The sequence below is a fragment of the Plectrocnemia conspersa genome, unplaced genomic scaffold (assembly GCF_051122295.1).
Source record: "Plectrocnemia conspersa isolate PC_06_02 unplaced genomic scaffold, ASM5112229v1 ptg000013l, whole genome shotgun sequence".
Lineage (NCBI taxonomy): Eukaryota > Metazoa > Arthropoda > Insecta > Trichoptera > Polycentropodidae > Plectrocnemia > Plectrocnemia conspersa.
This window is the reverse complement of record NW_028277177.1, coordinates 21,499,213-21,522,004: the sequence shown is the minus strand read 5'-3', so window position 1 is coordinate 21,522,004 and position 22,792 is coordinate 21,499,213. Positions and strand designations below refer to the sequence as shown.

The window sequence follows — 22,792 nt, the reverse complement described above, 5'->3', positions numbered from 1 at the left end:
GCCATGTCTATAAATACTGGAACGTAAGAAACCAGGAAACATTTCATCTGAGAACTTCCTCTGATAATACTGACGTTTACACTCTAACATACACATCAGATCTTCAAGAGCCCTCCAATTTGGACTGCAACCGAGAGGAGGATCAGGAGGACTCAACTGCAGACTAGCTGCCGCTTCTCTCTTTGCATCCACTGGTCCAGCTAGATGTCTGGAATCCAGAGCGGACCCACTTCAGAGACACCTGCAGCCTACGGACGCAGCTACGGACAACACTTCTCAATCGCTGCGCAACAAACTATCTTTGTTTTACAACAAAATAAACTCCTGACCAGAAGATCAGGACATTATATATTGCCTGTTGTATAACTATGCTCAATTGTGTTGCAAATTTGATTATTAAGCTTGATATATTTTTTTGTGAAATATATACATTGTAGACTTACCTATCACGTTGAATGTTTTTTACAATGAAATATAATTTTACATAAAAAATATTTACATTTTCGTAACTAAATTGACCAATATATGTTAGTGAATATTAAAACACACTATAAAAGAAAAATAAAAACCACGTAAAATGCAATTTAGTGACAAAAAAAATGTTATTTTGTAAAAAAATATTAATAGGAATAATATGTATTAAATAAATGGAAACTAAAGCAATATTTAGTAATATGATTTTGAAATATATCATAAATGTATTTTACTTTACTTAACAAGGTAGAGTTGATCATAAAATTATTCTATCAAAGAAATATAGTAATCTTTAATTCTCATTCATGCAGCGAAAGCGGCAACGTAGTCAACACTCTCATAGTTTCAATGCTTCATAATAGAATTGTATATTATGATGAGTTGATGTCGTATAATCAATGTAAACGAAAGATGAAATAACCAAATAATCCATTAGAAAAAATAAAAAAAGAATCATCCTGTTATCTTATAATCGAATGTGCATAAATCTTGTTATATTAACATTCTTTTAAAAGCATTTTGCAAGTCCTATGACGTTCGATTTATCTTTGTAGTATATACTCTGATGCGGATTATGAATCTTTGCAGCAAAATAAAGCGTTACGTTCATGGCTTACTGATAGTTCTGTCGATCAAGTCCAGGAATACGCCGACTACGTCTCCGATAGCCCATTGTTTACCGAAAGACTCCATGGTGCCGCAGTAAACCTTTTCTTCCTATCGAAAATAATTTGGAAAAGAAAAACTAAATTTCAACACTCGACAAAAATTGAACAGAGGAATGCTAACATTTCCACCAAGTCTGTAAAAGAATTGCATATCTAAATATAAGCAATACTAAATATTGCTCTCATGAGTAGGATGTTTGGAAAACATATATGTATGAAGTGTAAGTTAGATTTGCCAACGTTTTAATTCTTATTGTTGGCAATTCTATTATGTTGTATTTGTTTTAATATTATTAACCACGGATACAAAATGAAAATGGGGCAAGTGCATATAAAACAGTGTTTTACAAGTAACAAGGAACAATAATGTGAATTTATCTATGACAAACACTATTTCCAAAGGAAAAGTAAAAAAAAAAACAATTAGGTGCACACTAATGACGGGTCAACCGATACGTTGACCGGTCAACTCACTGATTGTCTGATCAGCCACGTCCAAAAAACAGCCTACTATATCGCCGACCTTCAATAGTGTGCCGAAACAGTCGATGGAACCACCGTGAATTTTTTGAACCTATTCAATCGTTAGTGATATCATTCTCGTTCGTTATGCAATCACGGAGAGTTTGATATGAACGTTTCCAACATACATTTTATTTTGAAAATACACGAGAATCTCAACAAATATACTATAGTATATATAATATGAGCATTATATATGTCACTTGAAAGAAAATAATAAAGTTTGAACTTACATTGTAACCGTCGAAAGCCCAAGAACTCTCATCTTGACCTAACATCTGTCCTGGTTGAGAATCAGCATGAGCCCATCCAACCTAATAAATAAAATACTGAGAGTTAAAATTTTTGAGGAAAGGCAATAATTACATATTTAGATGAACTGTATAATAATTTTTTGAAAGCACTAAATATATGTGATGACTATAATTTATTAATAATAATAAAAAGTTGAATTTCAATAACACAACTTACTCTTAATGGTCCGGCTGTTAAAATCTCAAATTCAAAGTACCATTTCCCTGAGGATACTGCGTACGTTTTTTCTGCGCGATATGTTCTAAAGTCTGATTGCTTCAATCGTGAAGCTTCGATCATCAGAGCTAAAACACACATTATCACATAAATTCGATACAAATGTTACAAATAATATAACCATAGCTTATGATCCTAACCATCGTGCTGTTCTCCAGCCGGCGGATCTAAATTGTAACCGTACACTAAAAGAGTACGAACAGTTTCTGACGCCGTATCTCTATTTGCCTTTTTAATTGCTTCATCCACTTTAGAATATGGAACCAAATGAGGTGATCTTCTCATATCGGGATCCTGAAAATATATTCTATGATAAAACTTTTCTTCTGATTTATTTGTGTCATTTTCGTCTCAAATTTCATTATGGTTAAGAGATATTTGGCCCAAGCCGAGCGGGCCAAATTGTTCTTACACTACTGGCTTCTGTACTTCAACGACGCGTTAAAATACAACAAGTAAAACCATCTTAAATGTATTATTGCTTCTTAAGACGGCCTTTCCACGTATATTAAAGTCATAAATATTCTATGTATACATACCTCATTCAAACCGTATGTCCAACCCTGTTGTATGCGCTCTTTAGCCCAAAGATTGTGTGTATTTTCAGCCAATTGATCAACTAACTCCTCCATTTTTGGAGTTAAAGTTACTGCTGTAAGATCGAGCGGTGCGGGTTTATAACCGTTAGATTGCATGAAGCTTTCGTTAGGTAAACGAACGTTCTTTATACGCGATGGTGGTTTATCGAGACTGATGTAATAACCAAGTGCTAAAATTGTTCTGAAAAAATATATATTTAGTATCACGTGTTATTAAAACATATTTTTTGTAGGTCCATGAGTTGCTTTACTATTTAAAATATATATTTTGGAACTGTGTATGAAAATGATGTAAGTTAAATGACGTGGGTTTATTAACACACATTGCACATTTTAAAATTATTTTATGTTTTATATGTAATATTTATTTATTTTAATAAATCTTCCGTTGTAAGGCGTAAGCCCAATGCGTTACAACGGGGTAAAATCTCTACCAACTGAGTAAGTCAATCAGATATAATGAATATCTACAAAGTAAGTATTAACCACCAGACTGAAAGTCCGGGAATCGGTGACATCTATATTAATAATTATAAATTATTATGTGTAATATAATTTATAACCAATATATGTCACTGCATGATAAGAGCATGCTAACCGCATGCTTTTATCTCTCACTCACTCTCGTCACTTAATACGCGAGCAATCGAGAGGGAAAGTATCTCACCGCCCGCGCCTGATATATGCATTTTATTGTATTGTTTTACATAAAAATATTATTTTTGTAAATAAATAAAGCGCTATTATATACTGTGACGTTAGTCCAAAGGTCTATATATTATCTTTATTATTCTGATAAGAAAATAGAAGGCATTGGAAGCATTAGATCAAAATGAAAAGCATGACCTGGTTAGGAAACATTCGTATATATACCGATCAAAGAGCAGAATACTTATTATTTTTTTAAAGGGTAAAGTAACTCATGGACTACCTTATATAAAAAATATATTACTTTAACGTCTGAATGGCAAGCTGGCTATCGTATTTCTTTTCTGCTGCTGGTAGCTTCTCAAACTGTACTAAACAAGGATGTATTTTGTATAGATCGTCGCGTTTCTCTCCGTAAGTCCAGCCGGCTTCAATCTTATTCATTGCCCACATCTCGTGAATATTTTCAGCTAGTTTATCTCTGATTTGCTCAACGTAAGACGATAAAGTGATCTATTGATAAAGTATCATATTTATTATTGCTTTTATTTATATATATTAAAAATATTAGGGTTTACTCACCGTTGTAGTATCGACAGGCGTCGGCACAAAAGCTGTGTCGTCTTCTACCAACCATGGACCAGCAAGGACGCATTTGTTCAGATTACCAAAATAAGAACAAGGATCTAATCCGAGGGTTTGCTGCGGTAATAAACTTTCTACTAACGGTGACATTTCAGGAGGGGGAACGAAGCGTAGTCTTCCGTGATCTCCGCCCAACAAAAAGCGACAACTGTAAAATAGTAAATCAATTGATACAGATGTCTCATCATCGTTATTTTTCATAATACATACCTCACTTTACTCGAGCAACTGATGGCTGGGAAGAACATTCCGTCTAAGTTGAAATTTCTGAAACACCCGTTCACTTTTTGGCCATTGAACATGAACGTAATCGATGGTACTGTTAAATCTAAACCGCAGCCGATGACATCACCTGTTTAACAAATTATTTTATTATGTATTATAAATATATATCATATTCATCAAAAATAATCTTATGAATCTTAAAAGTTAAATAAAAAATAAAATATAGAGGCATATAATAAATAAGTCTTTCTTTATATCTCCATATTTTATTGGGTTTACATTTAATATGTCTATAAACAATACCTTTTCTAATGAACGGCTCTACCTCGTGAGTTTGATTTACTAATATTTTTCTACCACCAGACCATAAATAAGCTCCGTCAAAGCCGAATGAGTATAAATCGTCACCAACACCATTTCCACCCCATTTTTCGCCACCTCCAGGATATGGAACATATCTATACATTTTAAACATTAACAGCTGCTCATAAAATTCAATAAAAATATGATTATTAAAATATTAACCCAGCAGTGTTAGCCCATCCGATTCTTAAATGGGGCATCATATGCGTCGTCTTCTCAATATGGTCCATCGTGACTTCAAAATACCATTTTTGATAAATGGCTGAACCTTCTACTCGTCCTACGAAGATGTTTGGACGTACACTAGAAATAATATAATTGATATGAATTGTAGATGTGATTCATAATTATAATAAAATGCAAATAAATACCTTGATACATGGTCGACTAGTTGCGTTTGTAATAATAGATTCTTTCCAGGTAGTAAATAATCGCAGATGTTGTTCTGAGATGAACGTACAGCTACACCGTTACCGACGCAAAGAGAGCATAACACATCCAAAACCTTAGGATCTCGCCCGTGTTTTTCCAATAGAGAGATGATTACTTTAATGTGCTCGTCTCTCATCATATTCAAAGCTTCTGGCGAATCGATCAAGACGCAGTGCAACACGTCTAACATTCCAGTGCCTTCGCCAGAAGCCTGTGAACCCAATCTAGAGAACAACCAATTCAATCTATTGCTGTTGGCGAATTGAGCGCAATTTGTATGATTTCCTTTAATGATGGCGGCTAAAAGTTGATATAGATAACCAGATATCATTTCCCAGCTTTGACCGGATTCGTCTCCGGCCAAAAATCCAGCCAAAAAGCCTTGAGATGTGATCACGTTAATTTTGTCTATAGCTTCTAAGATTAAATTAAGAATGCCTTCTTCTTGGAACAAATCTTGACGATTACGTAACGCACGCAGCTTATTCTGTTTTTCTTCGTGCTCTACAAGAATATATTAATTAATAAACAGTATCATTAAATATAATATTATAAACACATACCCATATCTTCTTCAGGTTGAGCGAAATAATTGATCAAATCTTCTAAACACATAACCATCTCATTCAGGTTAACTGATGCGAAGAATAAAGAATGGCGACGGTTTTCTTGAAGAGTTTCTAAGCCACTGTAATTATATTATAGTATTATTATAATAACACAATAAATGTTTAAATAACGTTAGAACATACTTAATGAATTTAGTGAAAAGTGAAGAACACTTTCTGATGACACGAGCTGTGCGAGATTCCTCTTCTTGTGAACGTGAAAAATCGAGACCATCGTCCATTTTTCCTTCTTCGTGCAGTACAGCTTGTTTTTCTTCAACTTTACCGACACCTTTTTTCTTTGTCTCATATGACTGAAATCAGGAAAAATTTAACTGTAATTGTTGTTAATAATAATTTCACAAATTTAAACGTAATACATACCTTATAAGATAACCATAGACCAGACTCTGAATGTTGAACGATAACTGTCGAGTCACCATATTTGATAATCGGAGCTCCGATTACTTCCAAATCTTTGTCTTCAAGCACAACTTTTTGATCATCTTTTTCTTGACGCAAGCAAAACGTAGATGACGCAGTTGTTGCTTCATCTCTGTAAAGTCATAATAATATATGTTTTATAAACAATTTGCTGAAAGTTGTTAGTCACTACTAATATAAAAAGGTGTTTTAAAAGTTTATTAGATAAATATTCGCTAAAATATTAATGATAATTTATATTAATCGATAATCATAAATTTTTCTTTTGGAAGGGCCTTTAGTTGCTTCGTCGTGGCCCTCTTAATGTCGAGAAGGGTGGCAAAACGTATTAATTTTAGTACGTTTTTTATTTTTGGGAAGGGTAAGAAGTCGCATGGTGCTAAATCTGGAAAGTAAGGTGGATATAGACAGAGAGGAACCTTTTTTTCGGCCAGAAGTGAGGTGTGAGGTGAAAGAGGAAGCCATTGTCCCATTTTTCTGGTCTCTTCCTCCGTACATCGTTTCGCAAACGTTGCAATACGCCCTTGTAATATTCGGAGTTTACTGTGGTTTCTCTTGGAACGAACTTTGATCACACTATGCCCTCACTACCGAAAAAACTGTTGAGGTTCGACTTGCCTTCTTAGGGCGAGGAAAATCACTCGTTTTCCACTAGGAACCCTGCATTTTCGTCTCAGGATCATACACCCAAATTTATCTCTAGCTATAATTTTGAACATTAAGTCCGGATCTGCATCAAGAAGAAACTTCAATTCCGTACAAACTGACACACGATTTTCCTTCTGTCAGTCAAAAGTTTGGGAACAAATTTCGCATCACTCGTCTCATTTCCTTGTCTTCAACAGACTCATTTCCTCTTTTAAATCACTCGTACCACTTGTAAATAGTCTTCAAAGTCACCACATTATTGCCATACACTGATGTTATTATTTCATGAGCTTCATTAGCACTTTTTTGCAACTTAAAATAAAACTTAAAGTTAACGCGTTGTTCGAAATCCATGATGCGCAATAGAGACGACCTCACTCGTCCGGCTCTGGAAGCCGGCTAAAAAGTGACAATTTGTTCAAATTTGACACTGACTATCTCAATGGATTGAAAGATCTCTTGAAATTATTACTTAAAATTAATGTAGCGGTGGCAGTTGCTGCTATAAAAATTCATTCACCGTACTTTTTTTATCACAGTTCGTATGTCACATATTTTATATGAGGAAAGCTTTAACGATATTTGGTAAATAATATTTATTAATAATGTTAAAAAAAGTAGTATTTATCAATGTACTTCAAATGTACATACATACCTTCCCAATAGCAGTAATTCGTTTCCTTCGTTGACACCAAGATATCGACCCGTTGTTATATGGCGAATACGCATAGGATGATGCCAATTAGCAAAACCACCAGCCCATTTGGTACGCGCCAATTCCAATCTCCACAAAGAACGAGCTTGAGACATAACAGATCCTCCTTCATACACCACAATGCTATAAAATATATAAATTAAAACATCGTTCGATTAAAAACATATCACTTGTGGCATTTAATTTACTTTAGACCAGTCTGTTTAGACCAAGTCGATGGTATTGTAAGGCACTCGTCTCCTCCGTGAAAGAAACGTAACACGTCTCCACCGAACACGTAACCGACGTACTTCATACGTGAAATACCGGTACCGTAAGGTTGGACGGACCAGTGAGTTACGTGAAAGCTTGCGTTTACAACCGAAATATCGTTCTCTTTAGTTGTATGCTAAAATTGGAGAAGATTATTAGTAACTAAAAATAGTTGTTATGTTTCATATTTTCAGATTAATGTCTTACTAAATATCTCTCAGTAGCTACTGATACCAAAATTAAATCATCACCCACTCGAACCTTCTCACCCTCAGATCTATAATCATCGTAATAATTAGGATTTGGATTTTAAAACATGATACTGATTGATGAAAATTGAACCTTTGTTTACTGGCAGGATGTACAGTCCACCAACAAGCTTCTCCCTGTGAATGTTCTTGAAGACCGACGTCGAATGCTAATTTATCGTTTGATGAAGATGTTGAAAGGCAAGCCAAGTACTGGAATATATTTTTTATTTAAATACATATATTGATTTATTTATTCAAAATGTATAATGAACAATCTAGTCAGATTGTCTTTCATATAGTATTATAATTACCATATCACTGTTTTGATGTCTTAACAGGATAGCGTTACCATAAAGCAGCGTTCTGTGACCGGATCCAGTTCCTTTGCCCTGAACAAGATAAGATAGAGATAATTTTATAACTAAAATTCAAGCTTTGTTATTATGTTCTGTTTTGTAGAAACCTCCAACACAAAAATAGCAGAAAACCAAAATCAAAATATTCTTATTAATGATAATGGTGACATGAATGATTATAAAACTGTGTTTTATGAAATAGATACAGAACTGCATTTTATATAATTTACAATGCAAATAAATAAAAATAATATGAATTAAAATATATATGAAGTATCAGATTATTATCTAAATATTATAAATTTATATAATAAATCCGAAAATTAAATTATATAATTATCGATGGAAGTTTATTTATTTTTATACAGATAATTTGTCAATTTTCTATTTTTTTCTAATATTCTGATAAATATGACATTAAAATAAAAGTATTCACTACTAATAGTAAAACTACAAAGTTTTTTATTTTCTGTAGTCGAATAAGACAATTATTTATACTTAAGGACCTCGACTTAATACATTATATTATATTTTGAAAGAAGCTTAGAAACCATATGTTTGATAAAAGTGTGAATTTTCAATTGAAAATTATTAAGAAAAATCTCAAAAACTAAACTTTGTGTAAAAAATGAAAAACAATAATGATCATCTATTAAATTGATCATCAAAATTATCGGCATACAAACACTCGTAGTTAAATGGTAATAACTTTTTTTACGACATCTATTCAATGCTCTAATAACATTAATATTCTGATTGTTTATTTTATTATTTATTTAATATAGCTTCACAAGTAAAATAGTATTATAATAACACTTAAAACATGTATTGCGAATTTAAATATTTCATATACCGAACATTGATTACAACATTTATAGACCATAAGGCGATTTCGTTGTTAGTTATTACCATAGATTTCGTATTAACAATACATGCGTATTAGTGTAACAAATAGACATCAATATTATATTTTTTAACATTATTGCTCGAAAAATAAAGTAAATAATGATGTCTAATTTTATTGTCTCAAAAAGAAAATAAGAAAAAAACCAAGACGGGATCTTTCAAAAGCTCAAAATCTTCAACGATCGAAACGAAAATAAAGCATATGATTAATTTTGATTGTTGTTTAATAAAATTAACAATAGAAGCTTGTCACAGTTATTGATATTATGTGTTTATATAGTATGAAGAAATGAGAGCAAAACTTTTGGATACAAAAGCTTAGGAGATTCTACAATACTTACTAAATTTTCTTGACCCTGCAAAATAAACCGGTGACATTGATTAGTCGAGACGTAAGGATAATTTTTAACAATACGTACATAAAATATACGTGATAGTGTGCCGAATGTATGTCAGTGTTTCATATCAAGGGTTGTGTTAAAATATTGACAGGATAATTATAATTAGTGTTTAATTTATTAAACCCATTTCAAGTGTCCAATCCATCAATTTATTAATTGGATAGGAAATAATTTTATGGGTCATACATTATTTTGCAAAGATAGGATTATACATATTTACATGTATGTGTACATGCACACATATTTTAATTAATACATCATTTTACACAACCCTTTAAAAATATATTTAAGAAATGTATCAAATGTGAATGTGTTCATGTACAATAAAAAACAACAATTATTAGGAACCAATACAGAATTAAATAAAACTAAGTAAGACTAAATAATACGAGGATGGTGTTTAATTATATTATAATTAATAAATAATCTATTAGAACAATTTATTAAACTTATTTACGTTCACGTGTAAAGCTTTGAAGAGCGTACACATATTATACAAAATTATAGACAAATGGACATTAAAGATGGGTGCATAAAAATTCGTCTTATGACCAAATGTTATTTACTAAAACCACAAGGTATTCCCCTTAAACTCAAAAACGCTCGATTTAATTTGAATATAAAAATAATTAGATCGCCTTTGAATGTTATCGTATTTTTAGGTATATGTTTAATCTTACCGTTTCAGATCCAGCGGCCGTTACTAATTCCTGAAGGGCTCGGACTGAAAGGGCCTGAAAAAATAATTGTTATAAGATAAAAGCTGCTCAGGTGGATGAGATAATATGTGCAGATAAAATAGTATACCTGTTCGATGACGAATACGCATTGCGACAAATCTGGTGGAACATTTTTATCGGCTATGTTCTCCAGAAAACAGTGGCGATTGCCGAATCCTTCAGCTGCTAGACAGACTCGTTCTCCGGTTGCCGTGCAGGAGAGACATACCATATCTTCCTGTAATTTTATAAAAATAACAATAGTGAGTATATAAAATATATTTATGCAAAAAATGTGTTGTGTAACCTATTTTAAAATATAGTTTCAATAATAATATCTTTCAAAAGATATTGCATCATATATTAGCAAGACAAAGCAGTATTGATTTTACTTTGGTCGAACCCCTTCACTGATGCACAATTCCCATGTCTACTATAACTTCAATAGCGCTTTGTATTGTAATATGCTTTGAATGCAGCTTTGATCGATCGCCTGGAAGATAAGCTCGAGCTTTGCTCAAGTATTCATGTTATATATTTTTTATATGACGGCAACCCAGATATATAAGTGGAGTCAAGAAATTGTGGACTGTACGAGAAAAATATTTTAATTATAATAAAATATGAGTATAATAAAAATATGTATATTACTCGAGGTTTATTTTCCAAATTTATGTCTCATGTATTACGTGTTTAGTAAAAGTACAAAGCTAAATTTCAGGTTTTAAAACATGAAATAATATTTTATTAACGAATGAATTTTTCTTGAAAAATTAATCTCATAATCTAGGCATAATAAAATAAAGTACTTATAAAAAACTGTAATACCATATAAAAAATCAATATATATTTATTAGCAAACTATATGATTTGCGTATCAGAAAAATTTTGTACTGTTTTACTACAAAGATAAAATAAATCGATTTAAATATAAAAATAACGTGCTGATTTTTAATTTATGATTTTTCAACCAAAAACCCGCTTAACGTCTTGTTTTTTTGTAGTTTTTTTGGTAAAAATATGGCTTTAATTCATAAAAAATATTTAAATTAGCAAAAAAAATACACAGCACTATATATCAGTGGTATAAAAGTCGGTGACTTATACCTAAAAATTCTTGGTACGAATCATATATGAATGTGTATGCTTCTGATCGATTATAACAAATTTGGTTTTCATACATTTTTCTAATCTCACAGATAAATATCGAGAAGAAAAAAAGATCGTGACTTTTGAAGCTACGGATGACGAAATTGATTCTTAAAGATAAATATTTCACTCACAAATCGTTAAGCGTTTGTTGACTGTTAAATAAAAAAGTACTTTGTACAAGTTAATGGTAGAATGGGCCTTAAATATAATGACTAAACTCCACAGGCAATGAAGAAAATATTGCTGTTTTGAAAAACACACCCAACGATTGGCAACATCTATTGCTCAAGTCGCTAATAAAAATGAAATGAGCGAATGAAGAAATTTGTACATAAAAATCGACCCTTCATCCACGCGCGCACCTACTAATCGCGCGTGATCAAGAGAAATATAAAAACAACAAAGTGAATTCCATGGGAATAGAGTGATCGATAAGTCACAGATTGCGCTGTACATGGGGGAGTTTTCTTTATATAGCACGTTAAAAACGCACCTGAATCATTTATTCTTTAACTCAAAAAAACGCTCAGAATCTTGGATATAAAAAAAAACGAACTTCTGTTACTGGTCGATCAACAAATTGTATATCTTCTCGTCGACCGACCTTTGACATTCAATACTTGAAGGGATTTACTTATACTGATAATCGTAAAAAAGGCAAGTTCGACTTGTGATAAAGCAATTTAACTGTTTAAGAAAAAATGTGTTTCTTTGTTACAAAAATGGGACAACACTGTGCAAACCGTTTTATGGATTAAATCATAAGGTACGCGCCATATATAAAAAATAATTAAAACATTCGCCGCTTTGATAAAATATAGCACATGAATTTGGGTTTATACTTAAAACGACCGTTCCTGACCTGCCTTAGCGGCCAATATATATTTTATTAAAAAAACTTGCGTTTGTAATTGGTCGTCCCATTGAAAATGAAGCAGACAACAAAATTTAACATGGGCCATGGATATAAATACTGGAACGCAGGTAACCAGAAAAAACGTTCTCTCAGCCATTTCGTCTAAGAACTTCCACTCTTATAGATTAACTCTGAACATCCACATCGCAGTTTGGGACATTAGAACTTCAAGAGCTTTTTAAATTGCAAACAACCAAGATCAGGCCGACTCAACTTTAGACCAGCGAAAATTACAGAAGCAGCTGCTTCTCTCTTCGTGTCCAATGGTCCAGCTTGACGTCCGGAATCCAGACCGACCCACTTCAGAGACGCTTGCAGCCTACAGACAACACTTCTCAATCGTTGCGCAACAAATTAAATAACAACTATCTCTATCTTAACAAAATAAAGAAGGACCTTCGAGTTGAGACGGTCATGGCTTTGAGATTGCGACGACTTACGACTGATTTCAAAATAGTTCAGGGATTCTGCTTTGAAGTAAATAAATTCTCGTGACTGTTGAAAAATTCATTGTGATCATTCTACAAATAGAATGAAAACGAAAAATCATGACTAATAAAACCTGGGCAACTAATTTAATTCCAAAGCACAAGTAAAATAAAATTACAAGAATAGCAGCCACAAGAAAAAAGTTTAATATCATGCCATCACGGTATATTGTGATTATGAATAGATCATATTATCTAATGATTTTTATTTATTCAGAGAAATAAGAAATAAATTCCGAGACAAACATTTTTATTTAAAACATAACGAAGAGATGATAGCGGAGATAAACAGTACTACACTAAGTTATTCGAATATGATTTAAAAAAGTTTGTTCCTGATTGGGAAAATGGCATAGCCCTTAACGAAGATTACCTGAGTAAATAAAGAAATGTAAAAATTATAGACTTAACCCAAGGACTTTAACTACATTTGCCGACGAGTCTGAAATTACCAACTTCTGTATGTATTCAGTATGTGTACACATTTTTTATATTATAAATGTTTTCGAAAGTTTTTTTATTATTATTGAAAGCTTATTATTTTTTTTACCAATATTATTAACAATAAATAAACTATCTAGAATTATTTTATTCGCTAAGATGGGATTCAAAATTTGTCTAGGGCCTACGAGGGGCATAAAATGGACCTATATATTTACGTAAAATAAAATAGGAGGTATGCGAGGTTATTTATGTTAAACCCATGCCATTAACTACATGTCTTAATAGACATGTACATACCTATGTATATATAAATATTGCACAATTGTTCAAGTCCCACTGCTGAATTTAAATTCATAGTAACATTATTAAAATATCTAATATAATTTAATATGATTTGTAATAAGTATCTATACATATATTATATTATGCAGTATCATACATTTTTATATGCAATTAAGTCAATTCAGCTTTAAAAATATTTGATAACGTTTTTATAAATATGCAAAAAAATAAACAATAACGATATATACAACTATAAATTTATTAAAAACATGTAATGTGCATAGTAAAGCTTTCGTGTGCTCCAAATATTATATAATACATTGCATATGGAGTTGATTTAGATTAGATTCGTTTATATTATGTGTAGTTACCTTAAACGGCATTTAATCATAAAGCGTGCTTTACAGATTATGTTTATGTATGTTTTAGTTTTAGGTCGAGGTAACCTAGTTATATGTGCATTATGTATATAATACATATGTATATTGAACATAAAAAGTAGAAAAGTTACACTAAGCTTCCTTAATTATTTTTTTACCGTAATTCATTGTATCGCAAATATATGGCAATAATATTTTATGTATAATTAATCGTTGACTTTACCTTTATCAATATATTTTATTGTTTTGTGTCTATTTTATAAAATAGCAAAAGGTTGAAAATTAAAAAAAAATGTTTAAAACAATTTTCATGTCTTATATGTGGAATAAAACAGTTTTTAAAGACACGATAATTGCCGTAGTTTTAATTAAATTGTCAGAAAATATCTAACTTTTAATTTTTTTTTTAAAAAGCAAAGAAGTTTAATTCGTAATTTAAAAAATCCTTGACGAAAATATACATAAATTATTAAAATTAATCTATAAGAGTGGAAGTTCTTTGACGAAATGGCTGAGAGAACGTTTTTTCTGGTTACCTGCATTCCAGTATTTATATCCATGGCCCATGTTAAATTTTGTTGTCTGCTTCATTTTCAATGGGACGACCAATTACAAACGCAAGTTTTTTTAATAAAATATATATTGGCCGCTAAGGCAGGTCAGGAACGGTCGTTTTAAGTATAAACCCAAATTCATGTGCTATATTTTATCAAAGCGGCGAATATTTTAATTATTTTTTATATATGGCGCGTACCTTATGATTTAATCCATAAAACGGTTTGCACAGTGTTGTCCCATTTTGGTAACAATGAAACACATTTTTTCTTAATCAGTTAAATTGCTTTATCACAAGTCGAACTTGCCTTTTTTACGATTATTAGTATAAGTAAATCCCTTCAATTATTGAATGTCAAAGGTCGGTCGACGAGAGGATATACTATTTGTTGACCGACCAGTAACAGAAGTTCGTTTTTTATATCCAAGATTGTGAGCGTTTTTTTGAGTTAAAGAATAAATGATTCAGGTGCGTTTTTAACGTGCTTTATAAAGAAAATTCCCCCTTGTACAGCGCAATCTGTGACTTATCGATCACTCTGTTCCCATGGAATTCACTTTGGTGTTTTTATATTTTTCTTGATCACGCGCGATTAGCAGGTGCGCGCGTGGATGAAGGGTCGATTTTTATGTACAAATTTCTTCATTCGCTCATTTTATTTTTATTAGCGACTTGAACAACAGGTGTTGCCAATCGTTGTGTGTGCTTTTCAAAATAGCAATATTTTTTTCATTAGCTGTGGAATTTAATCGTTATATTTAAGGTCCAACAAACGCTTAACGATTTATGAGTGAAATATTTATCTTTAAGAATCAATGTCGTCTTCCATAGCCTCAAAATGATCACAATTTATAGAAGTAGCAAATGATCTAAACAGATAGCAAACTAGATGATTAGAATGTCAAAGCTATCAGAACTTGGTTAGATACACTTAACTACGCGGCGTTCAGTGCTACTTCCCTAAAATAGAATGCCACAAAAATTGTATGTTTTAAAGTCGATTGTAGAGAATTTTGAATGTTTTTTTTCCATATAGTGATATTTTTAAGTATAGAGGTTCCGTGTAAAGCAATAACTTGCTGGCAAAATATATATATCAGAAATAATAAGTATAAGATCAATAATGTCAGTAATTAAAAATATAAAAATAAAAACCTTAAGGACTTTGTTGTGCGATCAACAAAAAAATCTCGCAAAGGTAACACGGTTTTTCCATTAAGAAATCAATTTGGATTGAAGTGCTGAAAACTTAGTCTATATAACTGTGAGTCTTTGCACTTCATAATATGAACTTCAAACATACTTCTTTACATTTCGGTTTGAGATTTTACTCTGCAACTCTGAAGCTACGATTGGACTTGGTCATCTACAACTGCGTTATTTTTATGGTAAACGCTAATTTTTTAATAATATAATAAATATAGATTCGTTCGATTTCCTTAGCGTCTTATTTGGAATCTTGACTCAAAATCCTAACCCTGATATTGCAGAAATGTTATGCCTATGGAATGTTATGCCTATGGAATGGAATGCACATATATTGTCACAGATGAATTTATTTTAAAAAATATGATGAAAAAACTTTATATTTTCACTACTATAATTTATAAAATGGTTAATAACATATTGGGCTATAGATTAATCGAGAAAATAAGAGGGTCGAGATTCCTAGTAAATTACAATAAAAAAACTCGATCTCTGTCTCATCAAATGCACTGAGGATCAAGTGACTTTTTATTAAAAGTCGGTCATTCTAGTATTTCTGAATATTTCCTGTATTTAATACTTTCAATGTATATTAAGAGGACACTATTTATAATAAAATAATATTTTGTTGATTACATTTCCCTGTTTGTGTATGAAAGCCACATAAATGATGTTAAATAACCAAACATGGAAATATTATCAAATACCCCACTATTATGACTTTTACATCAGTCTATAACTCATAAGTTTTACAAGCAACTTATCGCTTTCCCGACTCTTGATGAAAAATTTAGCATGTGTGTGTGTCCAGCTTTAGCATTTGGATCTAGGCCAACGTCTCGATACTTTTGTGAACTTTTGTGTTATACGCGTCTCCAAGCGTCGATTGAGTGGTATCGATTTGAGGCTTGGAAACTCCTCTTTTAGGAATGGTGAGGTTGCTAGGTGGCCAGGTTATCCTAACTGTTTCATTCATTTTTCTGAAGGAAGCCATTGAAATTAGTGACCCACCACGTGGTCGAAGCACGCCCCCGGGCACATGTCTGTCGAGCCATTCTTTGGCAGAAAGACAAATGGTCAACAGTCCGGGGAATGTCCCTGGCTCGTTGCAGCTACCGAATTATCTCTGATACACTCGCTACGTTCCGATCCTAATCAATCAGTCATAAAACCTAAAAAACTTCAGAATATTTAGAGAGCTTAGGTAATTGTAATTGACACGCTCTGATAATAATTGTGGTTCATATTATAAAAGAACATGGCGTGCTGACAATTAGGATAGACAAAGATAGGGCCGCACCTATGTGGCATTAACTTGGGCAATTCCATTTTGGTTCTCGAATTTTTGATCAATATTTTAAGTACGTGTTTTCAAGGAGTAAATGTTTAAATTTCTTACACAATTCGAGGTTGAGATCGCCGTAAAATTTAAGTCGTATTTCATGTTTAGGATCATTGAAAAAGACATTTTAGACCCGAGAAAGACCTTTGTATAATAAATTGATATGGGTTGAAGTTAACTATGATATATATATGTGAGCATTTTAAAGTTTATCAACTCAAGTATTGCGCAAACGTGTAGTACGTATAAAACATATTTCTACTCTAGTGCAATTACTGTTCTATTACTAAGATAAGATGCATATCGAAGACTTAAGAATGTTTTTTTTTGTTCCAAATATTTATTTCCTTTACATACTTTCTAGAAGCTTTCTATTAAACATTACACTCACTTTTGTAGTTCCAATGCCAACAAATCTCATGGCAACAGTGATACCAGAAAATAAAGCTGTAATCTAACATGATTAGAATTATAATAATGCAATTATTTTAAGCTATCCAAAATTGTATTAAAATTATTTTAAACCTTGTTTAAGAAAGTTTTTAACATTTATTCTGACGATGTAACATCGTCATATGTTGGAATGTATGAGACAATTTATATATAATTAAAATATGCGTAACCACTCTATTGGCATTTTACCATATTTTAATTAATTTCAATATATATTGTACTTAAAGTAAAGAAAATAACTATATACTAGGGTGTGGCTAATTTAAATTTATACTTTGTCCTAAATTATTAAACTACTATCAATATTTTGTATAATTAAACGCATGTTTTGTATAATAAGCATATTTTCACAATAAATAACATCTATCAGCCAATAGTTTAGCGAGCGTGAGACCTTGCTCAGCAATCGAGAGTGGGTTCATGTCGAATGTGAAGTATACTTAATACAGAATTTCAAAACAAACATATATATTTATTAATCTTTGAGGTTTACAAATGCATACACAAATTTTACCATGAAGTGTTAAGGCTATTCTCAAAAATATTAGTTCCAATTTGATAAATAGTATATATTTTTATAGTATCATTGTAACATATTGATACATTTGTAAAAAAAATAGATATTGTCCTATATTTTTAATGTTTAAACTAAATCCACCGCAATAGTTGACAAATATTTATAATAATGAAATATTTTACCTTTTTATATTATTAAAAATTATATTCACTACTAATCTCCATCAAACTGACTTTTTTTAAATGTTGCTATTACATTAAAATCTACTGGGAAAAATTTTGATCTTGTGTGACAAATGTTTTGATGTTATTTATTTATTTTATCCATATGTTTTTATTCTAGCAACAGAAATAGATAATCATATTGTTTTTTTCTATTGTATATTGTATTGTGCGCGTTCATTACACCCATTTATTATAATTATGTAATTTTTAAAAGTAAAGTCAGGATAAAAGAGACATTATTTATATAAATTATGTCAAAAAAAATAGTTGCCCAATTATTCAGAGCGTTCCACGCCTTCCATTTTTATTGGATATTGCTGCCTAAGGGGCAGTTTATTTTCATGAAGGATTAATATCTTTAACCAGCGTGTCAGTTATATAATTATAATTCACAATATCTCCTAAAAGTTAACTAAAAACATGTTCGATTATTATCAGAAATTTAATGACTTAAAATTATATAAAACCAATATAATGACGTATATTTTGCTATTAAACTGTTTTAACCTGACAGGCGTAAGTCCAATGCGTTACAACGGGCAAATCTGAACCAACTGAGTATAGCAATAAGACATAATGAATACTTACAAGTAAGTATTAATCACAAGACTGAAAGTCTGAGAATCAGTGACATCTATATTATTAATTATAGATTATTATGTGCTATAAAATTTATAATCAATAGATGTCACTGCAGCTGGGGCCATTTTTTTTAATAATAGCACATTTTTATAAATACAAATTCGAGTGCCACTGCCGGGGCTTGAACCCGTAACCTCAGAGTTACTAGTCTGAGGCGTTACGGACTACGCTGTATAATATATTTATTTTACATTTATTAAAACAATCATTATTTACATAAGTAGGTAATTGAAGATGTAGTTTTTAATTATAAAATATTTCTAAATTATAATAGTATAGAAATCGGCCTACTCTTGTGAGTAAAGTGAAAAAGTGGAAGTAATGGCGTAGTTCTATTTGGTGCGAGTTGAGCTGAACTCTCAGTCATATTCCAAGTTGAAAGCGAAGTGAAAGTTCTGACTTAAGTATATTTCTGGTTGAAGTCATACAATGTTCGGGCTTATATATCATTGAAAATATATTATTGTCTGTATTGGCGTATGATGAATTAAAAATTAATAAAATCAGCAATGATGCGATAATGCGCCGAAGGAATGTTGGATATCTGTCGGTGAAGAAATGCTACGCATTCTTTTGTACTCGGCATTGACCATCGTATTGTCCGGGTAGTCAAATATATCCGTTCAAATGCGCAATGGCGCACCGATGAGAAAAATAATCGTTCTTAGAAAATTTGAAGAATTGAGGACGTATTCGTAACATCTCAGACTAGTAACGCTAAGGTTGCGGGTTCGAGCCCCGGCAGCGGCACCCAAATTATATTTATAAAACTGCGGAATTACTTAAAATAACCGGTCCCAACTGCAGTAATAATTTATAATTAATATTATAAGTGTCACAGATTCCCAGACTTTCAGTCTAGTGGTTATTACTTACTAGTAGGTATTTATTATATTTTATTGACTTACCTAGTTGGCATAGATTTACCCCGTTGTAACGCATTGGGCTTAAGCCTGGTAGGTTACAATGGAAGATTTAAAAATAATAAATTATAATAATAAATAAGCTTTTAGCAATTCTTGTTTTTATTTTCCTAGTAACGTTTCAAGTGGTCTTGAAAATTGTGTTTTTTAGTTTTTTATTATAATGCAAAAAATAGTTATTATTCATTAACTGTTTTTTATTGACATTTTATTACAAGAAAAAATAATGTCTGTTGAAAAACTAATCAACATTGAGTTGATTATTTTTAGTTGCAATACTAATAAAAATTATCAAGAAAGCAATATCTTAAGTTAATAATGAAATAATTAAAAGGTAAAATAAATATATTAATATGAATCGATAATAAAACGTTAAATTAAATTCTGAATATGAACAATACCAAAAAATACAATTGATTACAACGAAACTAAAAATATAGATTAGGTGACTGCTGTTCGAGTGTCATTTATACTTTGCTGTGAAAGGGTTAATTAAATTTAGGTCAATTACTTTTCCGGCCTATTTCTATGTAAGCTTTTTTCGTATATACTGTAGGATTTTTTTCTATTTGGTACATTTATTACCAAACTGGCGTTTCTACTGAATTTTTTTTACTGTAGAGGTAGAAAGAAAGGATAACATTAGAAGCCAATTTACCCACAACTTCTCCACTTCACAACTAAAGCATTGCATATTATTTTTTTTATTATATATTAAGTAATATAGCGAGAATGTTATATATTTATGTAGAAAGTGCAATTGATATATTTTCACGAAACAAAGATGTATTCAAACCAGAGTTTTATTATTACGGATTACATAAATAGTCCATTAGGAGTCATGAATAAAAAGCTTTTTGAGTGAAATAAAAGATAGCTTTTGCCGCTTGATATGTTCTAATGAAAAAACGCATTTAAAATAAATTTTAGTTAAATATATTATTTTTCCAGCGGTAAATATTGCTAAAAATAAAATGTGAATAAATCATCTGGGGTTTTTAAATTACATTTTTAATATAATTTGAATGTGGTAATTGGTTTACTAAGAACTAGTTCAACACATTTTTTACCTGTATCTTTGCATCTAAACAAAGCGATATTCAGATGATTTTAAATACTTGAATTGAAGCAAGAGATCAACTATCCCAAATTTTAGTATTAATATGATATATAAGCAAGCTTTTAATATGATACATAAACAATCTTTGTTCAATACACTCTTAAAAGCTCTCTTGACTAAAATTGCAAAATGTCTGAACGCGTGATACAATTACGACATAAACAATACGTAGATATCAACACTTTGTTTGTGTCAGAATTTCTTCCTTAACCTTTATATATTCTAAATCAAACACTAAATAATTAAAATAGTTTATACTAACCGTTCGTAAGAATGAAACATCATCCTGCTCCGACCCCCCTTCGGCCTCCGCCATCTTGGATGTTCACTCAACAACCACCGTAATCACTATTATCACTCTCTTTTATTGATATTGAAAACACTACACATCGTTCGAGGGCCGAAGGTGATTGCCTACTGTGACGTTTCTCTCACTTCGCCAAACAACACGTGCCTCGGCTGAAAACACAAAAAAGACACGTTCAATTACTCAGTTCATTTCGGCGAAGGATAAGATTAATTGAAGACATATTTTTCTCTCGAATGATATTTTTTTCCAATGAAAGGTTCGTTCTATATAATATGCGCAGTGGTGTATCTAGATTTGTACATTGTGTAGCTAACATATTATAGTTGTGTGTGGCATAGTTGTTAAAATATTTACACTCTTTGTTACCTTCCAAAAGTTAAATGAGACCGACCGCAAAAATTACCATGCGTCGTCGTTAATATGTAATAACCTAAAGAATGTGCTTGGTTAACTGCGAGCTGCGAGCTCCTTAATGGTTGACGACGCCTGGCGATGAGTTTTTGGACTAAATTCATTATCTTGCTGAAGCGAGTTAATGGTATATTTATGCATGGTTTGTTAATCAGATGCTGGTTTTATTTCGACATACATATGTATGTGTTACAAGGTGACTAAAAAACTGAAGGGTACTTTAAATGCCAGAAATAAGTCATATAATCATACAATTTTTTTAAATCATGCAAATTATGATGGTATGGCTTTCAAAAATCACATTTATAAATCATTAAAACGACAATGGATTATTTCAAACATTAACATTATAAATCGACAGAACACAGACCTGTACAATAGCCCCTCAATAAACATAAATCGCATGGGCTCCTACCAGCTGCTATATTTACTTGGAGGGCATTCAAACGACCATTTCAAATATTATAAAAAGAAAATACCAACTCGCTTAGACAAAAAGTTTAATAATAAAAGAGAGAACTCAGTTATGAACAATTGCGTAATAATTACTGAGATTTCTTAGACCACCTGTAACAAATCCGCACCGAGGAGTTAATCACGCAAATGCACCCGGAAAACTACCCTTTTGTGCGTAAACGATGCGCAATAGACAATGCGTCTATCCTGCGTAAAAACAAATATTGTCATATACCTCTTTAAAAACTCCCTTTGAAAGGAACCACCTTGTAGTTTCACATATTTTATTAGTGTGACCAAAAAGTGATGCAATTTGCCCATCAACATCTTCATCTGTGATTCGCTACAGCTGTATCAAATCAATAATATAAAAGATGTGACACGACACTTTGTCACGTCGTCAGACAGCAGACGGCATTCGAACCAGATCTGGCAGACGGACGGAGACAGACAAAGGAAAATGGTATTCGAGGTAAACTGAGGGAGATTCGCATTGACACGAGAGACATTAGCGGATCGTTCAGAGAACAATACGACGACAATCCCAACTACTCTACCTTGAC

At 31.6% G+C, this 22,792-nt stretch overlaps 1 protein-coding gene across 1 annotated transcript in view; it reads right to left on the bottom strand.

The window, feature by feature from the left end:
- RyR (Ryanodine receptor) overlaps window positions 1-22,792 on the bottom strand; it is an 89,268-nt gene that overhangs the window by 29,854 nt on the left and 36,622 nt on the right. The window contains exons 2-24 of the mRNA XM_088201255.1: window positions 21,315-21,511; window positions 10,496-10,645; window positions 10,369-10,422; window positions 9,629-9,643; window positions 8,337-8,414; window positions 8,117-8,235; window positions 7,982-8,051; window positions 7,711-7,910; window positions 7,463-7,645; window positions 6,100-6,271; window positions 5,860-6,029; window positions 5,671-5,795; window positions 5,047-5,611; window positions 4,838-4,978; window positions 4,616-4,770; window positions 4,298-4,439; window positions 4,025-4,235; window positions 3,747-3,955; window positions 2,735-2,975; window positions 2,336-2,489; window positions 2,136-2,263; window positions 1,898-1,978; window positions 1,092-1,191 (exon numbers count right to left, since the gene is read on the bottom strand). Of these exons, the coding sequence (XP_088057381.1) occupies window positions 1,092-1,191; window positions 1,898-1,978; window positions 2,136-2,263; window positions 2,336-2,489; window positions 2,735-2,975; window positions 3,747-3,955; window positions 4,025-4,235; window positions 4,298-4,439; window positions 4,616-4,770; window positions 4,838-4,978; window positions 5,047-5,611; window positions 5,671-5,795; window positions 5,860-6,029; window positions 6,100-6,271; window positions 7,463-7,645; window positions 7,711-7,910; window positions 7,982-8,051; window positions 8,117-8,235; window positions 8,337-8,414; window positions 9,629-9,643; window positions 10,369-10,422; window positions 10,496-10,645; window positions 21,315-21,368 (3,517 nt within the window). The 5' untranslated portion in view covers window positions 21,369-21,511. The remainder of the gene's footprint in view (window positions 1-1,091; window positions 1,192-1,897; window positions 1,979-2,135; window positions 2,264-2,335; window positions 2,490-2,734; window positions 2,976-3,746; window positions 3,956-4,024; window positions 4,236-4,297; window positions 4,440-4,615; window positions 4,771-4,837; window positions 4,979-5,046; window positions 5,612-5,670; window positions 5,796-5,859; window positions 6,030-6,099; window positions 6,272-7,462; window positions 7,646-7,710; window positions 7,911-7,981; window positions 8,052-8,116; window positions 8,236-8,336; window positions 8,415-9,628; window positions 9,644-10,368; window positions 10,423-10,495; window positions 10,646-21,314; window positions 21,512-22,792) is intronic.